At 41.2% G+C, this 26,339-nt stretch overlaps 1 protein-coding gene across 3 annotated transcripts in view; it reads left to right on the plus strand.

The window, feature by feature from the left end:
- Positions 1-662: 662 nt before the first annotated feature.
- AFG1L (AFG1 like ATPase) overlaps positions 663-26,339 on the plus strand; it is a 238,672-nt gene continuing 212,995 nt past the window's right edge. The window contains exon 1 of one of the 3 annotated variants that reach the window (XM_004044494.4): positions 663-1,020. In XM_004044494.4, coding sequence (XP_004044542.1) covers positions 882-1,020 — 139 coding nt within the window. In that variant the 5' untranslated portion in view covers positions 663-881. The remainder of the gene's footprint in view (positions 1,021-26,339) is intronic. The other 2 variants (XM_055390724.2, XR_010134338.1) reach the window with 2 other exon arrangements.

Below are 26,339 nucleotides of genomic sequence, written 5' to 3' on the forward strand. Positions count from 1 at the left end.
GGGCCTCCCAGGCATGAGCCACCTAGCCCGGCCTGTATTATCTTTTCTGGAATTCATCTCGCTTACTGGATTGCCAGCCTCTTCTGGACAGCAATTTGTACTCCTAATTCGCTTATTATAGTATGTCAAAGCATTTATTGTTTAATCAAATTAGGGCAGATCAATGAGAAGTTACCCTTCGGATACACTGTCCCATGACTTCTCCGTCCACCGACAGTCCTTCTTAGGCCCTTGGCTTTCCCATGCCACTTATACAATCTTTCAAAACATTTGAGTGCGTACCATTTATATTATTCAAATACGAAAAGGGAAAGCGGTAGGCGCACATTTCAGGTACTCGTCAAAGATGAGTTGGACGCTGGAGATAAAATAAAAAATGGGCCTACCATTTAGGGAGGTGTGACGAAGTGACACCACTCTTCCGTCAAAACCCGAGGGCCCATTGGGTCACCTCCATTTTATTCAGGTTTCGGAATCTCGGTCATGTGAGCTAACTTAAAGGGCTCAAGAGTGGTTACCTGCCTACCCGTCATAATCACTTCCCAATTCCTTGAAAACTTCGGGTTCCTCGGCCGGCCGCCAGCGCCGGGCGGAGAATCGCCCTCCCTCCCACTGCCCAGACTGGAGCTGCCTGTTCCGTTCCGCCCCGCCCCACCCCACTGCATGCTGGGAGTCGTAGTCCCGGCTGGCAGCGTCCGGAAGGACGGGAGGGCACGGAGTGCAGCCCGCCCATGTGGCTACGGGAGGTCACGTTCCGTAACTGATCCCTTGGTTCTCTCGGGTGGAGCCTTCAGCGTGCACGGCGGGATTTGACTTTGCCACCGTCTCTCTTCTGGGTTTCAATAAAGTTTTCCTCTTCCTCTCCTCGTACGGAGTTCAAGATGGCGGCCTCCTGGTCGCTCTTGGTTACCCTGCGCCCCTTAGCACAGAGCCCGCTGAGAGGGAGATGTGTTGGGTGCGGGGCCTGGGCCGCCGCTCTCGCTCCTCTGGCCACCGCCCCTGGGAAGCCCCTTTGGAAAGGTCAGTGACTGTGCCATGAGTAGTCCGAGCCGACTGCATATGACTGGAGAAGGCTCTGGGGTTACCCTCCCTGTCCGATCTACCCCAGGTGTCTCCTGCTTTCGCGAAGCTGAGGGCTCCTGGAGAGGAGTTTCCATTTCTCTTGACCTTTTATACTGTCTGTGAATGAGCCCTGAGCACTGAGGGAAATGACCCTGAGTGACTTTCATTTTGAGGGTCAGAGGTCGACTCAGAGTTTGTTCCCTCCGGGACGTTTAGAGAGCTGAGCCTAGTGGGAGTGCCTGGCTTGAAGAGATGCAGGTGTGGGGTTGGGGCCTGGGGACCCCTACCCTCTGCGTTTTCCAGGCTCTCGGGGCTGGTGACTGACGGGCACTGGAGGAAGAGCCGCGCCTGGGACCTCTGCAGGCCCTGATGTCTCTCGTGATTCTAGGAAGGAAGGTCCACACACATTCTCAGATTGAGGGATCGATTCTTGGTGTTCTTTTCAAGTCACTAGAGGCTTCAGTGGAATTATTTTGTCACCGGGCTTTCTTTCTCCCTGGCTTCCTTCATTCAGTTATATGTTCATGAATGAATGAATGAATGTATATTCTGAGTGACGAAGTCAAGAGTGCCAGTTTTACTGCTCTATTCATATATTCGCACTAAACTGCACGTTTTTCAAAGACAAGGACATTGTGTCATTGTTTCCTAAGCACTTAGCGCAATGATTGGTACTTGATGTGCAAATATGATTTTTGAGTGAATGAGTGAGTGAAATTATTCTCATTGTCTCCCTCATCCACATACTCGTTTTCCTTTTTCTCAAATCCAAGCAACCCCTGTAATATACCTTAATAGATAGATAGACCTTAATAAAGTATATACCTTAATAGATTCTTATTTATTAATTTAGCTAAAAATATGACAATCTTTGACCCTTATCATCAGTGCGGTTGAAATTAATACTAGAACTTTGATTAGGTGACCTTAAACGTTTTTCTCCAAAGATTAGCATAATGCATTTAGTATAATGGAATAGGCTCCACACACTGCCTGGGGGTAGCCCTGATCTGCTGGAGTAGTCGTTAAAAGTAAATAAATAAATAAAGATATAATGGAATATTCTGGTAGTGTAAGCTGTGGATTATAATATAAATTTTATTTTTCATTTTTGGTAGTCAGTAAAAGCAAATGCTATAAATTTCAACAGGTGCAAGAAAGAATATGGCAAAATGTAAGGCTTTTTTCTATCCCTATCCCTTAGCTGCTTAGTTTTTCTCCTCAGAGGCAATCTGTGATACTAGTTTCTTATGTATTCTTCCAGATATATTCTGTGTATGTACAAGCATATACATATATAGATAACGGTATTAAAAAAATAGAAGTAGTAACATGCTGTACACATTGTTTTGTGTGTACAGCAGTTAATTCTGTTAATTGTTAATTTCTTTTTAAATTTAGTAGCTTGGAGATCATTCCATATCAATACCATATCAATTTCATATGAATAGAACTGCCTCGTGTTTTAAGTTTTAAAAATAGTATTCCATTCTATGTATATACCATGATTTATGAACATTAAAGATTTAAGGAGCATCATTATAACATATAAAATTCACTGAATGCTTATTCTGTGTCATACAATATACTAAGTACTTTCTACATACATTGTCTTATTATTCCTCATTATCCTCATTTTGGAGATCATGAATCCAAGGTTGCTGAAGATACATGGCTAGTAAGTGTCAGAACTGGATTCAAGTAAAGGCTGTGCTATTAATCTATACTCACACTTTCTCCAATACACAAAATTTAGCCAATTCTGGGTGTGAAGATTTGATGAAAATGCAGTTAGGTTAGAGGTCCATTTAATTGTATCTAAGGACGCTCCCTTCCCGTCTTTATTTTTATTTTGTTTATTTATTTTTTTGAGATAGAGCCTTGCTCTGTCTCCCAGACTGGAGTGCAATGGCACAATCTCGGCTCACTGCAACCTCCACCTCCTGGATTCAAGCAATTGTCCCTGCCTCAGCCTCCCTAGTAGCTGAGATCACAGGCGCCCACCACCACGCCTGGCTAGTTTTTGTATTTTTAGTAGAGATGGGGTTTCACCATGTTGGGCAGGCTGGTCTCAAACTCCTGACCTCAGGTGATCCGGAGCCTCGGCCCCCCAAAATGCTGGGATTACAGGCGTGAGCCACGGTGCCCTGCCCCCATCTTTAAATAAAAGGAAAATTTTAGTTGAAATTTTGTTCAGTATTCAGAGTCTGATTTACAAATCGATTTTCTATCCCTTTCCTGTTTTTTTGGGGGGGGGTACATTTCTGTTTTATCTTCATTTTTCATCTTGTGAAGTCTACTATTTAGTACAGTGTAATGTAGCTGGGTGTGGTGGTTCACACCTGTAATCCTGGCACTTTGGAAGCCTGAGGGAGTAGGATCACTTGAGCTCAGGAGTTTGAGACCAGCCTGGGCAACATGGCAAAACCCCCTCTCTATAAAAAATACAAAACTTAGCGGGGTGTGGTGGTGCACGCCTGTAGTCCCAGCTACTTGGGAGGCTGAGGTGGGAGGATCACTTGAGCCCAGGAAGTCGAGGCTGCAGTGAGCTGAGAGAGATGGCGTCACTGCACTGCAGGCTGGGTGACAGAGTGAGAACCTGTCTCAAAAAAAAAAAAAAAAAAAAAATGGAAAAGTGAATGAACCTGAGTTCTAGCCCTTGAATAGCCCATAGTCTTGAGAGGCATATGGAATTATGGTAGCCAGCATTTGATGAGCCCCTTCTGTGTTCTAGGCACTTTGCTAGCAGTTTCTGTTTCATAATTTAATCTTCATAAAACTCTATAAAAATTGTTGTCTTTATTTTATAGATGAATAAACAAGGATGGTCACCCAACTTGGATTTTAAACCCAGGTGTTTTTGCTTCAGAGTCACAAACTTAACTGCTATTTGTACTAGCTTTTTAATGTAACAGCGAACATTAATAACATATTGTACCATGATTTAAGCCTGTTTGAAGTGTTATAAGACTGCAGAGGAGGAAGCAGCTCTGCTTGGAGAGGGGAAGCATTTTTTTTTTTTTTTTTGAGACAGAGTCTCGCTCTGTCACCCAGGCTGTAGTGCAATGGTGTGATCTCTGCTCACTGCAACCTCTGCCTCCTGGGTTCAAGCGATTTTCCTGCCTCAGCCTCCTGAGTAGCTGGAATTACAGGCACCCGCCACCACACCCAACTAATTTTCGTATTTTTAGTAGAGAGGGGGTTTCAACATGTTGGTCAGGCTGGTCTTGAACTCCTGACCTCAGGTGATCCACCCATCTTGGCTTCCCAAAGTGTTGGTATTACAGGTGTGAGCCACTGTGCCTGGCCAGATTTTTTATTTTTAGCAAAAGTGTGGATGTGAGCTGTACATGGCCCTTATTGGTTTATGGTCTCTGAGAGAGCAGCTAGAGATGAAGCTGTAAAGGTGGGCTGATGTAGTTGAGAAGAGTCTCTTACAGTATGTTAAGATGTCTAAGTTCAGTGGGACACTAGTGGAAGTTTCTCAGGAATAGAAGTGATCAGATCTGTTTTAGCATGATTGTTCTTGTGGCCACCTGAAAAACAGACCAGAAATGCCTGGATGGGAGAATACTGGAAGCTGGGTGATTATTTAGGAGGAAGTTGAAGTAGATAGAGTGTTAGGGAGTGGTTTAGGGGCTGAATTACTGCTGTGGTGAAGGAGAGCAGGGCAGCTGAGGGAGGGAATTCAGAGACACTTCTTTGATAGAATTAACATACTTGGCCAGGCACAGTGGCTCATGCCTGTAATCCCAGCACTTTGGGAGGCTGAGGCTGGCGGATCACCTGAGGTCAGGAGTTTGAGACCAGCCTGGCCAACATGGTGAAACCTCGTCTCTACTAAAAATAAAAAAATTAGCTGGGCGTGGTGTTGCATGCCTGTAATCCCAGCTACTTGGGAGGCTGAGGCAGGAGAATCGCTTGAACCCAGGAGGCGGAGGTTACAGTGAGCCAAGATCACACCACTGCGCTCCAGCCTGGGGGACAGAGCAAGACTCCATCTCAAAAAAGAAAAAAAAAAAAAAATTAACATACTTGGACATACTTGGAGGAGACAAGGAAAGGGAGGAGTGAAGGTAAATTTAGGTTTCCTATTGCAGGTGAAATAATGACATAATAAGTAAAAAGTAAAACAATAAAAAAGCAATTTAGGTTTCTGAGTTTGGGCAATTTAATCAAAAGAAACAAAACAAAAACGAAACAAAATGATAGGGCCAAAGGATTTTAGAGGGAGATTCAATTTGGGGCTTGTTAAATTTGAGGCATTTATTATAGTTCCAGGTAAATAAGTCTAGTTAGTTGTAGGACACTTGGGGATCTGAGACTAAGAAAGAAAATATGAGGTATTGGGAGCCATGAGAATAGAAGAATGAGCCTGGGAATATATGTGTAGGGTGAAAAGAGCCTGTGGCTTGTGCCTGAAATCCCAGCTACTCATGAGGCCAAAGCAGGAGGATTGCTTGCGGCCAGGAGTTTGAGACAAGCCTGGGCAGCATAATGAGACCCTGTCTCTAAAAATAGAAGAGAAAAGAAAAGAAAAAGCAAAAGCTGAGGGCTAGTGCTTGAGGAAACTTGACATTCTGTGAGCAGAAGAAGGGGGCCTCATAGAGTGGTCTTAGGAGACTAGGAGAGAAGCCAGGGAGGGAAATGTTTATAGGTTTTCTAAAACCTAAAAAATTAGCATATCCGAAATTCCATTTTCTTTAAGCTAGCCTTAGAAATTAAATGTATTTCATAGAAGCAAGGTAATATGAGGATCACATCTTATGATTTCTTTTTATTATGCTGACAATATCACAATATTATATTTTTAGGTGCCTCTATTAAATGATGATTCATATTTAACTCCACAATCTCTTTAGTATACATACATAGGAGTTTATTCCCTATTAGGGTTTTTTTTTTTTTTTTTTGAGATGGAGTTTTGCTCTTGTCGCCCAGGCTAGAATGCAATGGTGCGATCTTGGCTCACTGCAACCTCTGCCTCCTGGGTTCAAGCGATTCTCCTGTCTCAGCTTCCTAAGTAGCTGAGACTACAGGCATGTGCCACCACTGCCCAGCTAATTTTTTTGTATTTTTAGTAGAGACAGGGTTTCGCCATGTTGGCCAGGCTAGTCTGGAACTCCTGACCTCAGGTGATCTGCCCAACTTGGACCCCCAAAGTGCAGGGATTACAGGTGTGAGCCACCAGGCCCATCCCCTGATTAGGTATTAATGTGAGTAGAACTAACCCTCCTATATATGAATTGGTATAGTTTATTTTTTATTTATTTGTTTATTTATTTATTTATACATATTTTGTTTCTCTTTTACATGTTACTTGCCAAGGTACAATTTATTAGTAGTACATATTACTAGTTAAGAAAATAGTCTTTGGACTTACTGTCTGTTTCCCTTAATACTCACTGGTTATAGCATTTGAACTTACTTTTTTTTTTTTTGAGACGGAATATCACTCTGTCATCCAGGCTGGAGTGCAGTGGAGCGATGTCGGCTCACTGCAACCTCCGTCTCCCAGGTTCAAGCAATTCTCCTGCCTCAGCCTCCTGAGCAGCTGGGACTACAGGTGCATGCCATCACGCCTGGCTAATTTTTTGTATTTTTAGTAGAGATGGGGTTTCACCGTATTAGCCAGGATGGTCTCGATCTCCTGACCTTGTGATCCGCCCGCCTTGACCTCCCAAAATGCTGGAATTATAGGCGTGAGCCACCACGCCCGGCCTGAACTTACTTTTTGTTATCCAATTAGATGAATATCTTTATGTGAACTTATTTCATGTTTCTTGGATTTTTGTTAATATTTATTATATTAGAAAAGATGTCATGCCTATCCCTGAGACTGATTATCTTTATGATAATGGAGGATTTTGTGGTGCTGGTGGGAGTATAGCAGTAAGGCCAACCAGGGGTCACTCTCATCGCCATCTTGGTTTTGCCTGGCTTCTTTACTGCAAGTTGTTTTATCAGCAAGGTCTTTATGACTTGTATCTTGTGCCAACCTCCTATCTCATCCTGTGACTAATAATGCCTTAGCCTCCTGGGAATGCAGCCCACCAAGTCTCAGACTTATTTTACCCAGCCCTTATTTAAAATGGAGTTGCTCGAGTTCAAATGCCTCTGACATTTCCCCCCACTCCCTTTTACAAGGGAACCCTTAATAAGTGTTGAAGAGAAACAAAGATCTATCTTCTGCAACTTCTTCAGGCTGAATAGGGGCAATGCTATTCCTGCCTAACTATTAGGGTCTCTTGTATTCAGGGTAGAAAGGAGCTCAGTCAGAAAGCATTGGTATGGCAAGGGCCATTCATAACTCTTGAGTTCTGACAAAAGGTGATATCTGGAAGATTAATAACTGTTCAGTTTAAGAGAACATTGAGTAAGCTTATCCTGCATTCCTTCACGAAGAGTACAATAGCGATATATTCCACAACAGTAAGGTAAAATAAATAAAATTATCCCAAGTAAATGAACTTAGAAGGCTTTCCATGAACTGGGCAACTGTTGGAACCAAGCTGATGTGGGGTTGCTAGGTGATTGCAATATGTGCCCAGGATTAGAATATTGATCCAGATTTTTACATTACCCATCCCTCTTGTTTCTTCTGAGTAGCAACAAGAGATCACTGATTGATTTACAAGAATAAGCAGAGCCAGTCTAAATTGCAGAAAAACCTTAAAAACAACTGATGAGACTAGATTTTTTTTTTTTTTTTTGAGACAGAATCTTGTTCTGTTGCCCAGGCTGGAGTGCAATTGGCATGATTTCAGCTCACTGCAACCTCCGTCTCCCGGGTTCAAGTGACTCTCCTGCCTCAGCCTCCTGAGTAGCTGGGATTTCAGGTGTCCACCACCATGCCCTGCTAATTTTTGTATTTTTAGTAGAGGCGGGGTTTCACCATGTTGGCCAGGCTGGTCTCGAACTCTTGCAGGTGATCTGCCCTCCTTGGCCTCCCAAAGTGCTGGGATTACAGGCGTGAGCCATCGCTCCCAGCCCGAGACTAGAATTTAATAAGAGGTGTACCACAGTTCTTGAAACACAATTTTTCTCTCCGGTCTCCCATTTTTACTAAAGACAAATCATGGTAAGACTGATTTGCTTTATTATACTTGGCCTGACATTTGTATAAAGTGCAGGAAAAATAATTATTTTTCACATAGGCTTTTAAAATTGACTTTGATGGAACTCTGTTCCATAGAAGGAATCTCAGATAAGACTTTTTTTTTTAAAGCTGAGCCCAGCCATGGGTTTGTACCCTCAAATACCTATGAGTTGAGTAAATACCTGTGAGTTGAGTAAATACCTCTTCTCTTGAGGTTCCGAGATAACTTGGGGCTCCTGGGCCTGTACTTTACTTATTTACTTACTACAGGTCAGGAACCCTGGGCAGGGACTGTGTAGACAAGATACGAGGCCAGTTTCCAAAGGAGCTTTTATTGGCGCTATAAGTCAAGTTTGATTCCTTAAAGGAAAGCACAGCACTCCAGTCAAAACCTTGGTAAAATAACCAATTTCTCCAATTGTGCCCTGTTACAAATGAAAACAGATTTTTATTGCACTTATGCAAATAACTATTGCCGTAAGTTAAGATACTCACTAATAGTTTTCAAGTTCTGGAGAAATCAGGTAGAGAGAAACAATTATGCTCCAAATTTTGTTTATAGGAGTATACTTTGCTTAATTGTTAAAATCTGTCAATAGCTCAAAAAAAAAAAGTTTCCTTGACTCTGGAAATCGGAGTTTCGCTCTGTCACCCACTGCAAACTCTGCCTCCCAGGTTCATGCGATTCTTGTGTTTCAGCCTCCTGAGTAGCTGCGATTACAGGTGTGAGCTGCCACACCCGGCTAATTTTTGTATTTTTAGTAGAGATGGGTTTTCCCACGTTGGCCAGGCTGGTCTTGAACTCCTAATCTCAAGTGATCTGTCTGCCTCAGCCTTCCAAAATGTTGGGATTACAGGCATGAGCCACCATGCCTGGCCTTTTTATTTTTTTAAATTAGAGACACAGTCTCACTATATTGCTTTCCCTGGTCTGGAACTCCTGGGCTCAAGCTATCCTCCTGCCTTGGCCTCCCAAAGTGTTAGGATTACAGGCGTGAGCCAACATGCCCAGCCTGGTCTCTAATTTGAGCTCAAGTGATCCTCCAACCCCAGTCTCCAGTAGTAGACTTTAGGTGTGCTAGCTCTATCTTCTCTCCTAAAAGCGTTATGGATGCTAGCTCTTCCTGGTGTCTTTTGCCTTTCTTGCCCAAGTTCTCTGTTGAGGACCATTTCTACTCCTTGCCTGGAGATACCTGATACTTCAATTTCCAGAATCTCTTTCATAACCTCTTTTTACCATCCTGCTTATCTTTCTTATTTCTTCTCTTCATTGCTCCCATCCCAGAAGCTACTCTATAAACATGTTATCTATCCATACTCTTGACCAGGTGGCAGTTTTCAACAAGTTTTTAAGCCTGAGCATGTAATTCTTTATAGTCGTTCCTCCATTTCTTCATAATATCATTTAAATGCAACTCCTGTAGATTCCATTTTGAAATTCTCATTTGTATATTTGTGTGTATAAAATTTAAACTAACATAACAAATGAATGGGTTTAAAAATCTTTTGAAAAAAATTAGATCCCTTAGATGTCTTTATTAAATACTATGTGAACAGGGTGAATATTAAGGAGTTACTCAGTATGCTGGGCCATGCCTGTAATTACTTCAGAATAGCTTTATTCAGATTTTTAGGCATTATTTCACTGATTTGTTATCATGAAATTTAAAGTACAATTTTTTTTCCTTTTGTAAAGTTATACACATTGGCACATTTAAGATTAACTAGCTTCTGAAGGAAAAGAATGATAACCACCAAGCATTTAGTTTTAATTTTCATAATTTTTCTATTTAAATCAAAAGCACCCTTTTAAAGCCCCTAACTAAGCCTTTTATAAATAAAGTAAATCATCTTGCAGTGCATTCCTTGATGATGGCTTATGTTGTTTTTCTAAAGAAAGTTTAATTAAGATTTGATTTTCTTCTGTACTTTGTTTATTCATCACAGAATGAAACATAGGTCTTTAATGTCAATGGTAAGTCTGACTTTTTGGGTCATTGATGACCATTGCAGTTTTCAAAAAAGCAGCTGAATATTTATCTTTTGGGTATGATTAGAACATAATAGAGCATAAAATGGGCTGCCTATGACCTTAGCATGGGCTTCTGTCATTGCAGGAGAACATTTCTGGTCAGTGGCCACTGTTTACAGTTTGTTAAAATCAGCACAAATGTACAAATAACTCATGAATAATTGTGAACACAGTATTTAAATGGATGTTTAATAAATATGCATTAAAAAATCTCATTACAGTAATGAAGTTTACAGCTGAAATTTTAATCCAGCCCTTTAGAAATATTAGAGTGCTTTTACTGATTGTGCATTTTTCTCACAGCAGTTGGGTAAACATTTTAAACTGGAAATCTGAATTCCTTATATAGTTTTGATTTCATTTAACTAAGCATGTGTTCTTTTTGGCAACCCTCTTCTTTCTCTTTGTGAAGAAGTGAAACTCCTTTATTCCATAACTGTTACTTTGAAGCATTTTGATCAGTTCTGTTTTAGGAATGGTGAACATATGGGATACCAGATGACTAATAAAACCTGATCTGGAAAAGACTAGATTGCGATTTTGGTTTCATTCTGCAGTGCTGGATCAATCATTTGATTTGGTATTTCCATTTGTCATCTGTAGAATGCAATGCATTTTCCTAACTCTACCTTCCTTGCAGGTAATTTATGAGACTCAAATAGGTTATTATGTGAGAAAGTCTTTTGAAAACTGTAAGAAACATTACATAAATGTATGTAATTGAAATATTAACAATGACATGCCAGAGGTGGTGGATTCTAGTCAGTGAGTAGAAATGGAATGTACTCAACTTTATGCAGCAGAATTTCTAGAGCCATTTTAATTCTGGAGAGGCTCATTATATTAACAATGGCCAAGGGCCTAGTCTGAATTCAGTGCTTTGAATTCCAGAAAATGCAGTTTTGATTTTTCTGAGATTGTGCAAAGGGCCTCTGTAAATAACCGGGGGTGGTTTTTGTTCTCCTGGACTTCACTACCTTTCCTCTGGATACTCTGAACACCTAGAGGTTCTTAGAAATTATGAATTACCTCTTTTTTGAGACAGAGTCTTGCTCTGTTACCCAGGCTGGAGTGCAGTGGCATGATCACAGCTCACTGCAGCCTCAACCTTCTGGGCTCATGTGAGCCTCCTGACAGGCTCTCGAGTAGCTGGGACCACAGCCACAAGCCACCACCAGTACGCCCGGCTAATGTTTGTATTTTTTTTTCTTGAAACTCTAAGTCTACTTTATAATTTTTTTGGGGGGAGGTAGAGACAGGGTTTCAGCATATTGCCCAGGCTGGTCTTGAACTTCTGGGCTCAAGCAGTGCGCCCGCCTCAGCCTCCCAAATTGCTGGGATTACAGTTGTGAGCTACCACACCAGGCTATGAATTACTTCTTTTGCCATTATGTTTCAAAGAAAGCTGTTGAAATTTGATTTATACTGTGCAGGTAAACTATCTTCATTTAGTAGGAAATGGATGCTGGTTTCAAAAGGAACTGGAGTGATTGTGAATTATTTGCTGTACAGTGAGATCTAAAGATAGCTTTTTTTTTGTTTGTTTTTTTGTTTTGTTTTGAGAGTTGTGCTCTGTTGCCCAGGTTGGAATGCAGTGGTGCGATCTTGGCTTACTGCATCCTCTACCTCCCAGGTTCAAGTGATTCTCCTGCCTCAGCCTCTTGAGTAGCTGGGACTACAGGCGCCTGTCACCACGCCTGGCTAATTTTTGTATTTTTAGTAGAGATGGGGTTTTGCCATATTGGCCAGGCTAGCCTTGAACTCCTGACTTTAGGTTATCCACCCATCTCATCCTCCCAAAGTGCTAGGATTACAGATGTGAGCCACTGTGCCCAGCCTCAAGATGGCATTTCACAGAAGCATAGAGTATTAGTGCTGCAGAGGGCCTCTGGGCCATATAGTCAAACAATGTTAGACATGTAGCTTCTGCCTTAACTGCTCTTTTTGAGGCTTCCTATTGATTTTTGGATTGCCTTAATTTTGAAAAAACTCTAAAGTAGGATGAAATTTGAGCATTTATGTAACTTCTCCCCATTCATCTTGAATCTTTCCTCAGGTGCGGTATATATAACACTAATACTGATTCCATGTGTGACCGCTCTTTTAACATATCAAGACTGATAATATTTCATTCATTTATTTATTCATTTACTTATTCATTTTTCAAAGTATTGGGTGCCACCTTGTCCCAATTCCATTTAATCACCTTTAAACATTAAAGGCTTATTATATCTCTCCCATTCATTCATTCATTTCCCAAGCACTTCTTGCTGCCATCCATATGCTACATGCAGGATGCTGGGATGTATGCTAAGTGTCTTGTTAATGTCAGCAGTCTTTTGTGCTGTCAGTCAAGTCTCACAACATAGTTTCTAGATCCTTGAACTCCTTCCCTTCTTGAGATTACTATCTACTTTCTGAATGACACTCTGAAAATGTGGCCCCCATATCACAATATATTCCTTCAAGTATGGTCAGCCTAGAGCCTTGTTTAGGTTACCTTTTCTGTGTCCTGTGGCATTAGCTTTTGGTGGTCAGGTCACATTCATATCTCACTTGCGACCCTTAGAGTTATTAAAACAGGTCTCTCCTGTTTGTATTTGATTTATTATTTTTTCTGTTTAAACATAAATTACTTTTTTTTTCTTTCTTTTTTTTTGAGATGGAGTCTTGCTCTGTCACCCAGGCTGGAGTGCAATGGCATGATCTCAGCTCACTGCCATCTCCGTTTCCTGGGTTCAGGAGATTCTCCTGCCTCAGTCTCCTGAGTAGCTGGGATTACAGGTGCATGCTACCATGCCTGGCTAATTTTTGCATTTTTAGTAGAGACGGGGTTTCACAATGTTGGCCAGGCTGGTCTAGAACTCCTGACGTCGTGATTTGCCCAACTTGGCCTCCCAAAGTGCTAGGATTACGGGCGTGAGCCAATGCACACGGCCTAAAAATAAATTACTTTTAATTATAAAAATACTACATCATGTTTACAGTAGAAAATATAGAAAAGACAACTGCTGTTAACTTAAATTTTTCTTTCCTCTTATTTTTTTTTTTTTTGGAAACAGGGTTTTGCCCAGTCGCCTAGGCTGGAGTACAGTGGTGTGATCACAGCTCACTGCCGCCTAAACCTCCCAGGTCCAAGTAATCCTCCCATCTCAGTCTCCTGAGTAACTGAGACTACAGGCGAGCACCACCACGCCTGGCTAATTTTTGTATTTTTGTAGAGATGGGGTCTTGCCATATTGCCCAGGCCTATATAGTACTGCTATGAATATGTTTGTACATATATTTGGTGCATATATGTATGCTTTCTGTTGGGCAGATACCAAATAATAGAATTGCTGGCTCATATTTTATACATATGTTCAGCTTTAGTAGACAAGGCCAGTTTTCTAAAATGGTTATATCAATGTATCTTTCCATTAGCAGTGTGTGAGATTTCAGTTACTATGCATCCTCACTAACAGCTGGTATTCTTTTTAATTTTAGTCACTCTAATAAGTGTGTACTGATATCTCATTATGATTTTATTTTGCTTTTCCCTGATACATTTTAAGGTTGAATACTTTTTTATATATTTACTGGACATTTGGATAGGCTCTTTTGTGACATGCACATTGTCTGTTTCTTAATGAGTTGTAGTTCTTTATATAATCTTGATGTAAGTCCTTTGTCAGATACATAGATTGCAAGTATTTTCTCCCAGTCTGTAGCTTGCTTTTTAATTTTATTTTTTCATTTATCTCTTATCTTATAAGTGGTGTAAGGCTAGCTTTTTCATTAAAAACATTTTTTTTTGAGACTAGATCTCTCTGTGTCATCAAGGCTGGAGTGCAGTGGTACAATCATGGTTCACTGCAGCCTGGACCTCCTGGGCTGAAGCAGTCCTCTCACCTCAGTCTCCCGAGTAGCTGGGATGACAGGCATGCACCACCACACCCAGGTAATTGTTAAAATTTTTTATAGAGACAGCATCTCTCTATGTTGCCCAGGTTGTTCTCAGACTCCTGGCCTCAAGCTATCCTCCCACCTTGGCCCCTCAAAGTGTTGGGATTACCAGCATAAGCCACTGTGTCCAATTTAGCTTTTTCATTGCTAATGGAGTCTTTTCATGAACAGAAGCTCCAAATTTTATTTTACTTATTTAATTTTAATTTTTTTAGAGATGGGGTTTTGCTCTGTTGCCCAGGCCAGAGTGCAGTGATGCAAACATAGCTCACTGCAGCCTCAAACTCCTGGGTCCAAGTGATCCTCCTATTTTAGCTTTCCAAGTAGCTAGGACTCTAGGGTTGTGCCCAGATGAAGAAGTTCTAAATTTTATTTATTTTATTATTTATTTATTTATTTATTTTGAGACAGAGTCTCACTCTGTCATCCAGGCTGGAGTACAGTGGCGCAATCTCGGCTCACTGCAACCTCTCCACCTCCCAGGTTCAAGTGATTCTTCTGCCTCAGCTTCCTGAGTAGCTGGGACCACCAGCGTGTGCCACCACGCCCAGCTGCTTTTTTGTATTTTTAGTAGAGATGGGGTTTCACCGTGTTGGCCCCGCTAGTCTCGAACTCCTAACCTCAGGTGATCTGCCCACCTCAGCCTCCCAAAGTGCTGTGATTACAGGTGTGAGCCACTGCGCCTGGCCAAGAAGTTCTAAATTTTAATGTAGTCCAATTTAGCAATCTTTTTGTGTGTGTCCTATTTAAGAAATCTTTGCTTACCTCAAGGTCACGAAGGTATTTTCGTATGTTCTTTTAGAAGCTTTATTGTTTTACCTTTCATGTTTAGATCTATGATACCTCTGGAATTAAGTTTTGTGTATGACATTAGGTTAGGGTCAAGATTTATTTTTCTTTGTATGGATATCCAGTTGATCCAGCAACATTTTTTATATAGAGCATCTTTTTTTTCTGGGCTACTGCAGTGCTGCTTTTGACATAAATCAAGTGACCGTGTATGTGTGGGCTTCTATTTTGTTCCATTGGTCTATTCTTGTACCAGTATCATACTGTCCTAACTCTGTAGCTTTATAATAAGTTTTAATATCTGGTTGTGTAAGTCCTCCAACTTTGTTCTTTTTCAAGATTGACCAGATCTGAGCTTTGATACCATCGCCATTAGCCACATGTGGACACTGAGCACTTGAAATGTGTAATATGACTGGGGAACTAAATTTTTAATTTCATTTAATTTTAGTTAAATATAAAATTTAAAAACGATATTTGATTCTGCTATTGGAAAACTGGTCAGCTATTGGAAAACTTTTAAATATTCTTGGAACATCTTGGGAAAGTGAATCTACTTTTTCTCAACTGTAGATTTTATGAAGTCTAAATACAGATTAAATATTTCCAATGAAAATTTAGCTTCCAAATTGAGATGTGTTGCAGGTGTCAAATACTTTAAGACCTAATAGAAAAAAGAACACAAAATATCTTATTAATAATTTAAAATTTTTTATTTTTATTATTTTTTTATTATACTTTAAGCTTTAGGGTACATGTGCACATTGTGCAGGTTAGTTACATATGTATACATGTGCCATGCTGGTGCGCTGCACCCACTAACTCGTCATCTAGCATTAGGTATATCTCCCAATGCTATCCCTCCCCCCTCCCCCCACCCCACCACAGTCCCCAGAGTGTGATATTCCCCTTCCTGTGTCCATGTGATCTCATTGTTCAATTCCCACCTATGAGTGAGAATATGCTGTGTTTGGTTTTTTGTTCTTGCGATAGTTTACTGAGAATGATGATTTCCAATTTCATCCATGTCCCTACAAAGGACATGAACTCATCATTTTTTATGGCTGCATAGTATTCCATGGTGTATATGTGCCACATTTTCTTAATCCAGTCTATCATTGTTGGACATTTGGGTTGGTTCCAAGTCTTTGCTATTGTGAATAATGCCACAATAAACATACGTGTGCATGTGTCTTTATAGCAGCATGATTTATAGTCTTTTGGGTATATACCCAGTAATGGGATGGCTGGGTCAAATGGTATTTCTAGTTCTAGATCCCTGAGGAATCGCCACACTGACTTCCACAATGGTTGAACTAGTTTACACTCCCACCAACAGTGTAAAAGCATTCCTATTTCTCCACATCCTCTCCAGCACCTGTTGTTTCCTGACTTTTTAATGATCGCTATTCTAACTGGTGTGAGATGGTATCTCATTGTGGTTTTGATTTGCATTTCTCTGATGGCCAGTGATGATGAGCATTTTTTCATGTGTTTTTTGGCTGCATAAATGTCTTCTTTTGAGAAGTGTCTGTTCATGTCCTTTGCCCACTTTTTGATGGGGTTGTTTGTTTTTTTCTTGTAAATTTGTTTGAGTTCATTGTAGATTCTGGATATTAGCCCTTTGTCAGATGAGTAGGTTGCGAAAATTTTCTCCCATTTTGTGGGTTGCCTGTTCACTGTGATGGTAGTTTCTTTTGCTGTGCAGAAGCTCTTTAGTTTAATTAGATCCCATTTGTCAATTTTGTCTTTTGTTGCCATTGCTTTTGGTGTTTTGGACATGAAGTCCTTGCCCATGCCTATGTCCTGAATGGTAATGCCTAGGTTTTCTTCTAGGGTTTTTATGGTTTTAGGTCTAACATTTAAGTCTTTAATCCATCTTGAATTGATTTTTGTATAAGGTGTAAGGAAGGGATCCAGTTTCAGCTTTCTACATATGGATGGGACGTATTTCAAAATAATAAGAGCTATCTATGACAAACCCACAGCCAATATCATACTGAATGGGCAAAAACTGGAAGCATTCCCTTTGAAAACTGGCACAAGACGGGGATGCCCTCTCACCACTCCTATTCAACATAATGTTGGAAGTTATGGCTAGGGCAATTAGGCAGGAGAAGGAAATAAAGGGTATTCAATTAGGAAAAGAGGAAGTCAAATTGTCCCTTTTTGCAGACGACATGATTGTATATCTAGAAAACCCCATTGTCTCAGCCCAAAATCTCCTTAAGCTGATAAGCAACTTCAGCAAAGTCTCAGGATACAAGATCAATGTACAAAAATCACAAGCATTCTTGTACACCAACAACAGACAAACAGAAAGCCAAATCATGAGTGAACTCCCATTCACAATTGCTTCAAAGAGAATAAAATACCTAGGAATCCAACTTACAAGGGATGTAAAAATTTTTATTATATGTTGATTACATGCCAATTACAATTCTTGATGTCAACATCTCTCAGGGGTCTGAGATTTTTACCCAGCTTACAAGACAACACTTTAGCCTGTTACTGTTTCATGGATGTTGGAAAAAGACATGGAACTCCTGGATCAGAGATAAAGAACTTTATCATGGACTAGCAGGCAACGTGAGCTTTATGTGTGCCTCAGTTCCCCTTGTTCCTCAAGTCCCATGGGGCTATTCAGAGATCGGTCCAGGTGGGTGATGTATACTCAGCAGGTTTGTGTCACAGTTTAGGAACCCCAAGCTTAGGAAACCTCATCTTTTATAAGGGTTGCAAACAAGCCTTCCCGGCTTTTGACCTGGGGGAGACGTTATTACACTAGACAGCAAACAAGCCTGCAGCATTTACATTTCCATCAGCAGTGTCTGAGGTTCTAATTTCTCTGCATCTTCTCTAACACTAGTTATTGTCTGTCTTTCTTATCATTGCGATCCTAGTAGATGTGAAATGGTATCTCATTTTAGTTTTGATTTATATTTCCCGGATGACTAATGATATTGAGTATCATTTCATGTGTTTATTGACCATTTATATATCTTTGGAGAAATGTTTACTTAAATCCTTTGTCCATTTAAAAATTGCATTTGTCTTTTTACTGTTGAATTGTAAAAGTTCTTTATATATTCTGGATACAGATTCCTTATCAGAGATATGATTTGCAAATATTTTCTCCCATTCTGTGGGTTGTATTTTCACCTTCTTTTTTTTTTTTTTTGAGACAGAGTCTTGCTCTGTCACCTAGGCTGGATTACAGTGGGGTGATCTCAGCTCACTGCAACCTCCACCTCCCGGGCTCAAGTGATTCTTGTGCCTCAGCCTCCGGGGTAGCTGGGAGTACAGGCGTGTGCCACCGCACCCGGCTAATTTTTGTATTTTTATTGGAGACGGGGTTTCGCCATGTTGGCCAGGCTGGTCTCAAACTCCTCGGCTCTGAAGCAATCCTCCCACTTAAACCCCTTGAGTAGCTGAAGGTACAGGCAAGTGTGTCATTGTGCCTGGAAGTTAATATTATTTTTATTCTAGAATTCTTATTGTAATTGTGAATGGGATCCTTTTTTTTCTATTGTATTTTCCAACTGGTTATCTATGGTATGCTGAAAGATAAAGATAGTAAAATGTGTTTTTCTGTTTCCAGTATCCTTCTTTTTGGCTTAAGAGAAGGCATAAGCCACTGCATTCTTTAAAACTTTTAAGTGGCTCCTGTGGCCTTTAAGGGTTAAATTCAAACTGCTTATCATTGCAATGCTCTGCCTCACCGGGCTCCCTTGTACTCCTCCAGTAGTTCATCTCTTACCTCTCTCCGCCTTTCACTTCACGTCTCAGCCAAACTGAACTTGTTCTGTTTTTTCTAGTGTTCCACACTGTCGTGTTTCTGGGCCTTCTTTCAGGCTAGTACATCTCCCTCCTTCCTTCCCTCCCTTTCCGTGGCACACTTCTGTCTGCCCTTCTGATCTCAATGGAAACATCATTTCCTCTGAGTACCCTTCCTAAACTCCCTAACCTAGATTACTAGCTTTGGCCCTGTGATCTTACAGCATCTGCCCGTTCCCCTTATGACATACCATACACTTTATTAGAGTTGTTTATCCACTTATTTGTGTCTACCTTTTTTTGTTTTGTTTTCTTTTTTTGTTTGTTTTGTTTTTGTTTTTCTTTTTTTTGAGATGGATGTGTTGGTGTGTTGCCCAGGCTGGTCTTAAACTCCGGGGCTCAAGCGATCCTCCCACCTCAGCCTCCTGAGTAGCTGGGATTACAGATGCACTCCATCAAGCCCAGCTGTCACTGCTTTGAGTGCAGTTAACAGCATCCATCCAGCTCGCCACTGATTGTATTTGCAGTTTCTAGCACAGAGCTTTGTACACTATAGACGCTTTATCATTATTTTTGAACCATTTATTACTTCACTAAACTCTCTATTTTATACTTTTTAAAACTGATTCTTTCCAGGATAATTAAGTTACTTATTTATTTATGTATTTTATTTTATTTTTTTTCAGACAGCGTCTTGCTCTGTTGCCCAGGCTTGAGTAAAGTGGTACGATCTCTGCTCACTGCAACCTATGCCTCCTGGGTTCAAGTGATTCTCATGCCTCAGCCTCCCGAGTAGCTGGGATTACAGGCATGTGCCATCATGCCCGACTAATTTTTGTATTTTTAGTAGAGATGGGGTTTCACCATGTTGGCCAGGCTGATCTTGAACTCCTAACCTCAGAGGATCCGCCCGCCTTGGCCTCCCAAAGTGTTGGGATTACAGGCGTGAGCCACCGTGCCCGGCCTAAAATATAATTTTAAAAAGAAAATGTTTACTTTCTGTTGAAAGATTCTGGTCCCTCATTTTTCCTAAGTTTCTAAAGCGTATCAAATATAGAGGCCAGGCAAGTGGCTCATACCTGTGATCCCAGCACTTTGGGAGCCGGAGGCAGGAGGATCACTTGAGGCTAGAAGTTCAAGACCAGCTTGGGCAACATAGTGAGAACCTGTCTCTACAAAAAAGTAAAAAAAATAAAAAATTACCCAGGCATGTAGTGCGTAACTGTAGTCCCAGCTACTGGGGAGACTGAGTTGAGAGAATCACTTGAACCCAGGAGTTGAGCCCAGGAATTTGAGGCTGCAGTGCTATGCTTGAGCCACTGCACTCTAGCCTGGACGAAGAGAGAGACCTTGTCTCTAAAATAAAGTAATAATAATAAAAAAGAATATCAATACAATAAAGATATTGAATCCAGTCCAACTTAAAGCACCAAAGAACACATAGGCCCCATACTCCCTTTGCTATTATCACCCTAGCTATGTGGAAACAGTGTCAATACAATTAAGCTTTATGACATATGTCAAGATTAAGATTATCTTGCCTGTGTCAACAATGTTTCCCCTTATGTTCTTTTTTTGGTTGTGAGATAGAGTCTCGCTCTGTTGCCCAGGCTACAGTGCAGTGGTGCGATCATAGATCATAGTTCACTGTGGCCTTGAACTCCTGTGCTCTAGTGATCCTCCCACCTTGGCTTCCTAAAGTGCTGGGATTACAGGTATGAGCCACTGCACCCAGCCTTCCTCTCATGTTCTTAAGATGCAGCAGTCCAGGTATCCTGATTTCACAGGTAGAAGTACAAAGGCAGGAAGGAGCGCGTCCCTGTCCTGGTCTCCTTTTGAAGAGCATCGGGGAAGACTTTGCCAGAAGCTAACTTCCCCATTAGGCATCACTGGCCAGGGTGGTGATCACATGCTCAGTCCACCATGGAGAACAACGTTATCATGATTTAGAGCTGAAACGGTGGAGTCAGGTGAGGAATCTGGAGGTTATTATTCCAGAGCCCACATTCCTTCCACTACTATAACATCCTGCCTTCCTGCTATACTGGGGGCCACAGATGCCACTTCCTGGCTTTGGGAACATGGACAAGTTACTTTGCCTCTCTGTGCCTCAGTTTCTTCATCTTTAAAGTAGGGATAATATTAGTACCTACCTCAAGGGGTAGTTGTGAACATCGAATCAGTTAATGTACAGACATTCCTTAGAAAAGTAACCTGGTACTTAGTAAATACTCAGTAAAGGTTAGCAATTGCTACTGTTAGTAACTACATGATCTTAGTCTATTAACCTACAATGCTAACTCCCTGGCCCAAATCATAGACATTGCTTTCTCTCTTTCTTTTATTTATTTTCTTTAAGACAGGGTCTCACTCTGTTGCCCAGGCTGGAGTGCAGTGACATAATCACGGCTTACTGCAGCCTTAACCTTCCTGGGCTCAAGTGATTCTCCCATCTCAGTCTCCTGTGTAGCTGGTACAAAGGTGTGCACCACCACACCTGGCTAAGTTTTGTATTTTTTGTAAAGACGGGGTTTCACCATGTTGCCTGGGCTGGTCCTGAACTCCTGGACTCCAGTGATCTGCCTGCTTCGGCCTCCCAAATTGCTATGATTACAGGCATGATCCACTGAGTCCAGCCCATAGATATCTCTTAACTCAACTATTTGAATAGTCTCCTAATTTCTACTTCCACATAAAAAAATACATAGTAGTTTTATTGAAAATAATTCACAGCTGGGTGCAGTGGCTCATGCCTGTAATCTGAGCACTTTGGGAGGCCAAGGCGGGTGGATCACCTGAGGTCAGGAGTTTGAGACCAGCTTGGCCAACATGGTGAAACCCCATCTCTACTAAAAATACAAAAAATTAGCCAGGCATGGTGGCGGGTGCCTGTAATCCCAGCTACTTGGGAGGCTGAGGCAGGAAAATTGCTTGAACCCGGAAGGTGGAGGTTGCAGTCAGCTGAGATCGCTCCATTGTACTGCAATCTGGGCAACAAGGGCGGAACTCCATCTCAAAAAAAGAAAAAAAAAGATAAGAAAATAATTCACATACTATATAATTCACACATTCTGCTTCCACTTTGCATTCCTAGTCTTATTTTCTAAAGCAATCTTTTATTATCAAGCTTTATTATCTTCAGTAATATCTTGTACCCTGATCAAAACCTTCTGCTGCTTTTTTTTTTTTTAACAGATAGAGTCTCGCTCTGTCGCCCAGGCTGGAGTGCTGTGGTGCGATCTCGGCTCACTGCAACCTCCACCTCCCAGGTTCAAGCAATTCTCCTACATCAGCCTCCCGAGTAGCTGCGACTACAGGCACATGCCGCCATGCCCGGCTAATTTCTTTTGTGTTTTAGTAGAAACGGGGTTTCACCGTGTTGCCTAGGCTGGTCTCAAACTCCTGAGCTCATCCATCCGCCTGCCTCGGCCTCCCAAAATTGCTTGGATTATAGGTGTGAGCCACCACTCCAAGCCCCTTCTGCTTCTTAGAGCGGTTAAGTTTAATAATAATAAAAAAAGGAAACAAAAACAAAACAAAACAGAAAAACCTCCTTGTTCTCAATCCTATTTACAAAATCTGCCTTACTTACCATGGCTTTTAAGGCCCTACATCATTTAGTGCTTGTATTTTTTTTTTTTTTTTTTGAGACAGTGTCTTGCTCTGTCACCCAGGCTGGAGTGCAGTGGGGTGATCTTGGCTCATGCAAACTTTGCCTCCTGGGTTCAAGTGATTCTCGTGCTGCAGCCACATGAGTAGATGGGGTTACAGGCATGCACTAGCATGCCCAGCTAATTTTTGTATTTTTAGTAGAGACGAGGTTTCACCATGTTGGCCAGGCTGGCTTCAAGTGATCACCGCCCGCCTCAAGTGATCTGCCTGCCTCGAACTCCTGGCCTCAAGTGATCTGCTGGCCTTAGCCTCCCAAAGTATTGGGATTACAGGTGTGAGCCACTGTGCTGGGCCTCTTATTGTCCTTTCCAACCTCTTCTTGTAGCATATACTCTACCTTGCTCATTTGCATCAACCATATAAACTTCCTTTCTCTTCCCTCGAAAATGTGAAGCTTATTTCCATTTCTACTTTGCCTCATCTATAACCTTAGGCTGGGATGTTATTGATATTTCTCATGGGTGACTCCCTTTGGCATTCAGGTGTCAACTTAATGTGTTTTTTCACAGAAAGGCTTTTTCCTGATGATCTGTAGGAGTCTCTGGTCATTCCCTGGCACAGTGCCTCTCAACCTTTAATGTGCATGTAAAACACCTAAGTATTTTGTTGAAAATGCAAATTTTGATTCAGAGGGCTGGGGTAGGGCCTCAGATTCTGTATGCCTGCCTTCCTTCCTTGTTCTCTTTTCTTTCCTTCCTTTTTTGTCGCTTTTTTAGAGATAGGGGCTTCCTTTGTTGCCCAGGCTGGAGTGCAGTGTTATAATCATAACTCACTGTAACCTCAAACTCCTGGTCTCAAGTGATCAGCCTCCCACAGTGCTGAGATTACAGGCATGAGCCACTGTGCCCAGCCCAACAGTTCTTTTTTAAACAGTGGTTCTTGGGCTGGATGTGGTAGCTCATGCCTGTAATTCCAGATCTTTGGGAGGCCAAGGCTGAAGGATCGTTTGAGCCCAGGAGTTTAAGACCAGCCTGGGCAACACAGGGAGAACCCCTCTCTACAAAAAATGAAACATGAGCCAGGAATGGTGGTGTGCACCTGTAGTCCCAGCTACTCAGGAGAATGGAGGGGAAGGATAGCTTGAGCCAAGAAGGTTGAGGCTGCAGTGAGCCATGATCATGCCACTGCACTCCAGCATGGGCCACAGAATGAGAGACCCTGCTTAAAAAAAAATTATAAAACATTGGTTCTTATCTTGTTTAAAAATCGGAAAGTTGTATATTTAGAGGACTTGCCTCAGATTAAACATACTCACACATAATTTTCTTTCTTTTATAGAACTCATAAATTAATTGACAAATAATTGTATATATTTATGAGGTACACTCTGATTTTTTCTTTTTTTGAGATGGAGTCTCACTCTGTTGCCCAGGCTGGAGTGCAGTGGTGCGATCTCGGCTCACTGCAAGCTCCGCCTCCCAGGTTCACGCCCTTCTCCTGCCTCAGCCTCCGAGTAGCTGGGACTACAGTCACCTGCCACCATGCCTGGCTAATTTTTTGTATTTTTAGTACAGACGGGGTTTCACTGTGTTAGCCGGGATGGTCTCAATCTCCTGACCTCGTAATCTGCCCGCCTTGGCCTCCCAAAGTCCTGGGATTACAAGCATGAGCCACCGCACTCGGCCCACTCTGATGTTTTAACAGATATATATGTTCTAGAAAGATTAAATCAAGTTAATAACATCCATCACCTCAACTCCTTATCATATGTTTGTGATGAGACCATTTAAAATCCATTATTAATTTTGAAATATACAATATACAATTTTCTTTTAATTTCAAGAGGCTCCAAGATACCTACCTCTCCTTAAGTCTGTCTTGGATGCCAACTCAGACCTTGTTAAGAAAAAAAGCCCTATATTTATTATATAACAATTCTTGTAAGGATATCAGTGACAGTTTGGATTGCCTCTTCTTTTTGGATGGTGCTATTAAGAAGAACATGATTATGAATTTGTAATTACCTGTTTACTACACAGACAAAATCAATCCCCTGAGACCGTGGCATTGCAGTAGAGAAAAGAGTTTAACTGATGCAAGGCAGTCCCACATAGGAGAACTGGAGTTGTCCCTCAAATCAGTCTCTCTGCAGGCTTCGAGCTGAGGGTTTTTATGGACAATTTCACGGGCAGGGGGCTAGGGAATGGCACTGTTGATTGGTTGGGGATGAAATAATAGGGGTGTGGAAATCGATCCCCATGCACTGAGTCCAACTGTGGGTGGGACAACAGGACCAGTTGAGTCATGAGTCATGAGTCCAGGTGGGGTCAGTCTGAAAGACATTTCAGCAAAACCAATCTTAGGTTCTATAACAGTGATATTATTTGTAGAAGCAGTTGGAGAAGTCACAAATCTTGTGACCTCTGGCCATATGACCCCTGAGCAGTAAGGGATTGTAGAAACTTGGCCTACATTTTAGCAGAGTTCAGGCTCCTCCCATAATTTTATTCTTGTAGGCTTTCATTAGTCTTACAAAGGTGGCTTTTGGTTTTTGAGAAAGGGTGGGGTTAGCCTAAGGGAGGGAGCAATAATATTGTCGTCATTATTTTAAAGTTAAACTGTAAACTAAATTCATCCTAAAGTTAGCTTGGCCTGTGCCCAGGAATGATCAGGGAGAGCTTGGAGGTCAGAAGCAAGGTGGAATCAACTATGTCAGATTTCTCTTGCTGTCATAGTTTTGTAAAGACAGTTTCAGTTTATTATATATTATTTGTTTAATGTAGTAAGATTAGTTAAGGGGAGCATATTAGCATAAACTTGGGACTCCACAGCTTCAGGAGAATTTTATTTGTTCCAAACTTATATTTTAAAGTGAAAATGGAAAAATTGAAGGAAATCATGTGTTTTCTTGTAGATAGCATTCCCATAAACATGGTGAATGTCTCTAAAACCCTCTAGACTTTCTGTAACATGTGTGGCATGTGCCAAGTACCAACTTCACGCCAAGATCAGGATAAGAAGGGCAAGGATTCTCTGTGTGCCCAAGGAAAGTGGCGTTATGATAGGAAGCAGAGTGGCTATCATCATCATAGGCAGACTAAGCTGATTTTCCAGAAAAAGGCTAAAACACAAAGAAGACTGTGCTGAGACTTGAATGCGTTGAGCCCAACTGCAGATCTAAGAGAATGCTGGCCATAAGAGATGCAAGCATTTTGAACTGGGAAGAGATAAGAGAAAGGCCAAGTGTTGATCTAGTTTCTAAGTATCATCTTTTGTTTTATTATGCAGATAATAAAATCTTGAGGTTACATTTACTTAAAAAAGTTGGAGAAAATAAAAGTAATTACGACTATACACAAAGCCTGAGGAAACTCATTTTTTCCCTGGGGAAAGTAAAACTAAATAGGAGTAATTTTTACCATAACAAGGAAGTTTTAATAGGTTATTCAGATGTAGGACACAAGATATTGATTAAATCTTTTAGAAAGTGGGCTGTGGAGTATAGAAGGGTCTTCCTCAAACTTAGTTTAGGAGAATATAGTGAAATAAGGTACAAAATTGAAGTATTCGAAAGAATAGCGCAGACTTTTTGGGTTCCTAAAATCTTTCATTTATGTTTGTAAATTAGTGTGTGGAACTTCCGAATGGCATTTTCCCACTGTCCATTTGGAGTACAATAAGACAAATTAATACAAATCAAAATAATATGGCAGCAGCATCACATAATTTGTGTACACTGATGTAGTAACAGATTTAATTTAATGCAGCTTTTGAGAAGTCTTTTGTATTTCAGTTTATACAGCTGCTATCCAGGGCTAAGCTGGCCAGTCTGTCAGCCTTGAGTATCTTGCCTGACTGATTCTCTTTTTATCTCTGCTGACTAGCTGAATTTATGCCTCATCTTCACTGTACCTTGGTTTTCTTTTCCAAAAACTGGGAATGAAGTCTACACTATTAAATCAAGATGTTAGGCTAGTGAAAATAAAAGTAGAAGGACTTTAAGCCTCTCCAAAGGCAGATGCC

The sequence above is a fragment of the Gorilla gorilla genome, chromosome 5, assembly GCF_029281585.2.
Source record: "Gorilla gorilla gorilla isolate KB3781 chromosome 5, NHGRI_mGorGor1-v2.1_pri, whole genome shotgun sequence".
Classification (NCBI taxonomy): Eukaryota; Metazoa; Chordata; class Mammalia; order Primates; family Hominidae; genus Gorilla; species Gorilla gorilla.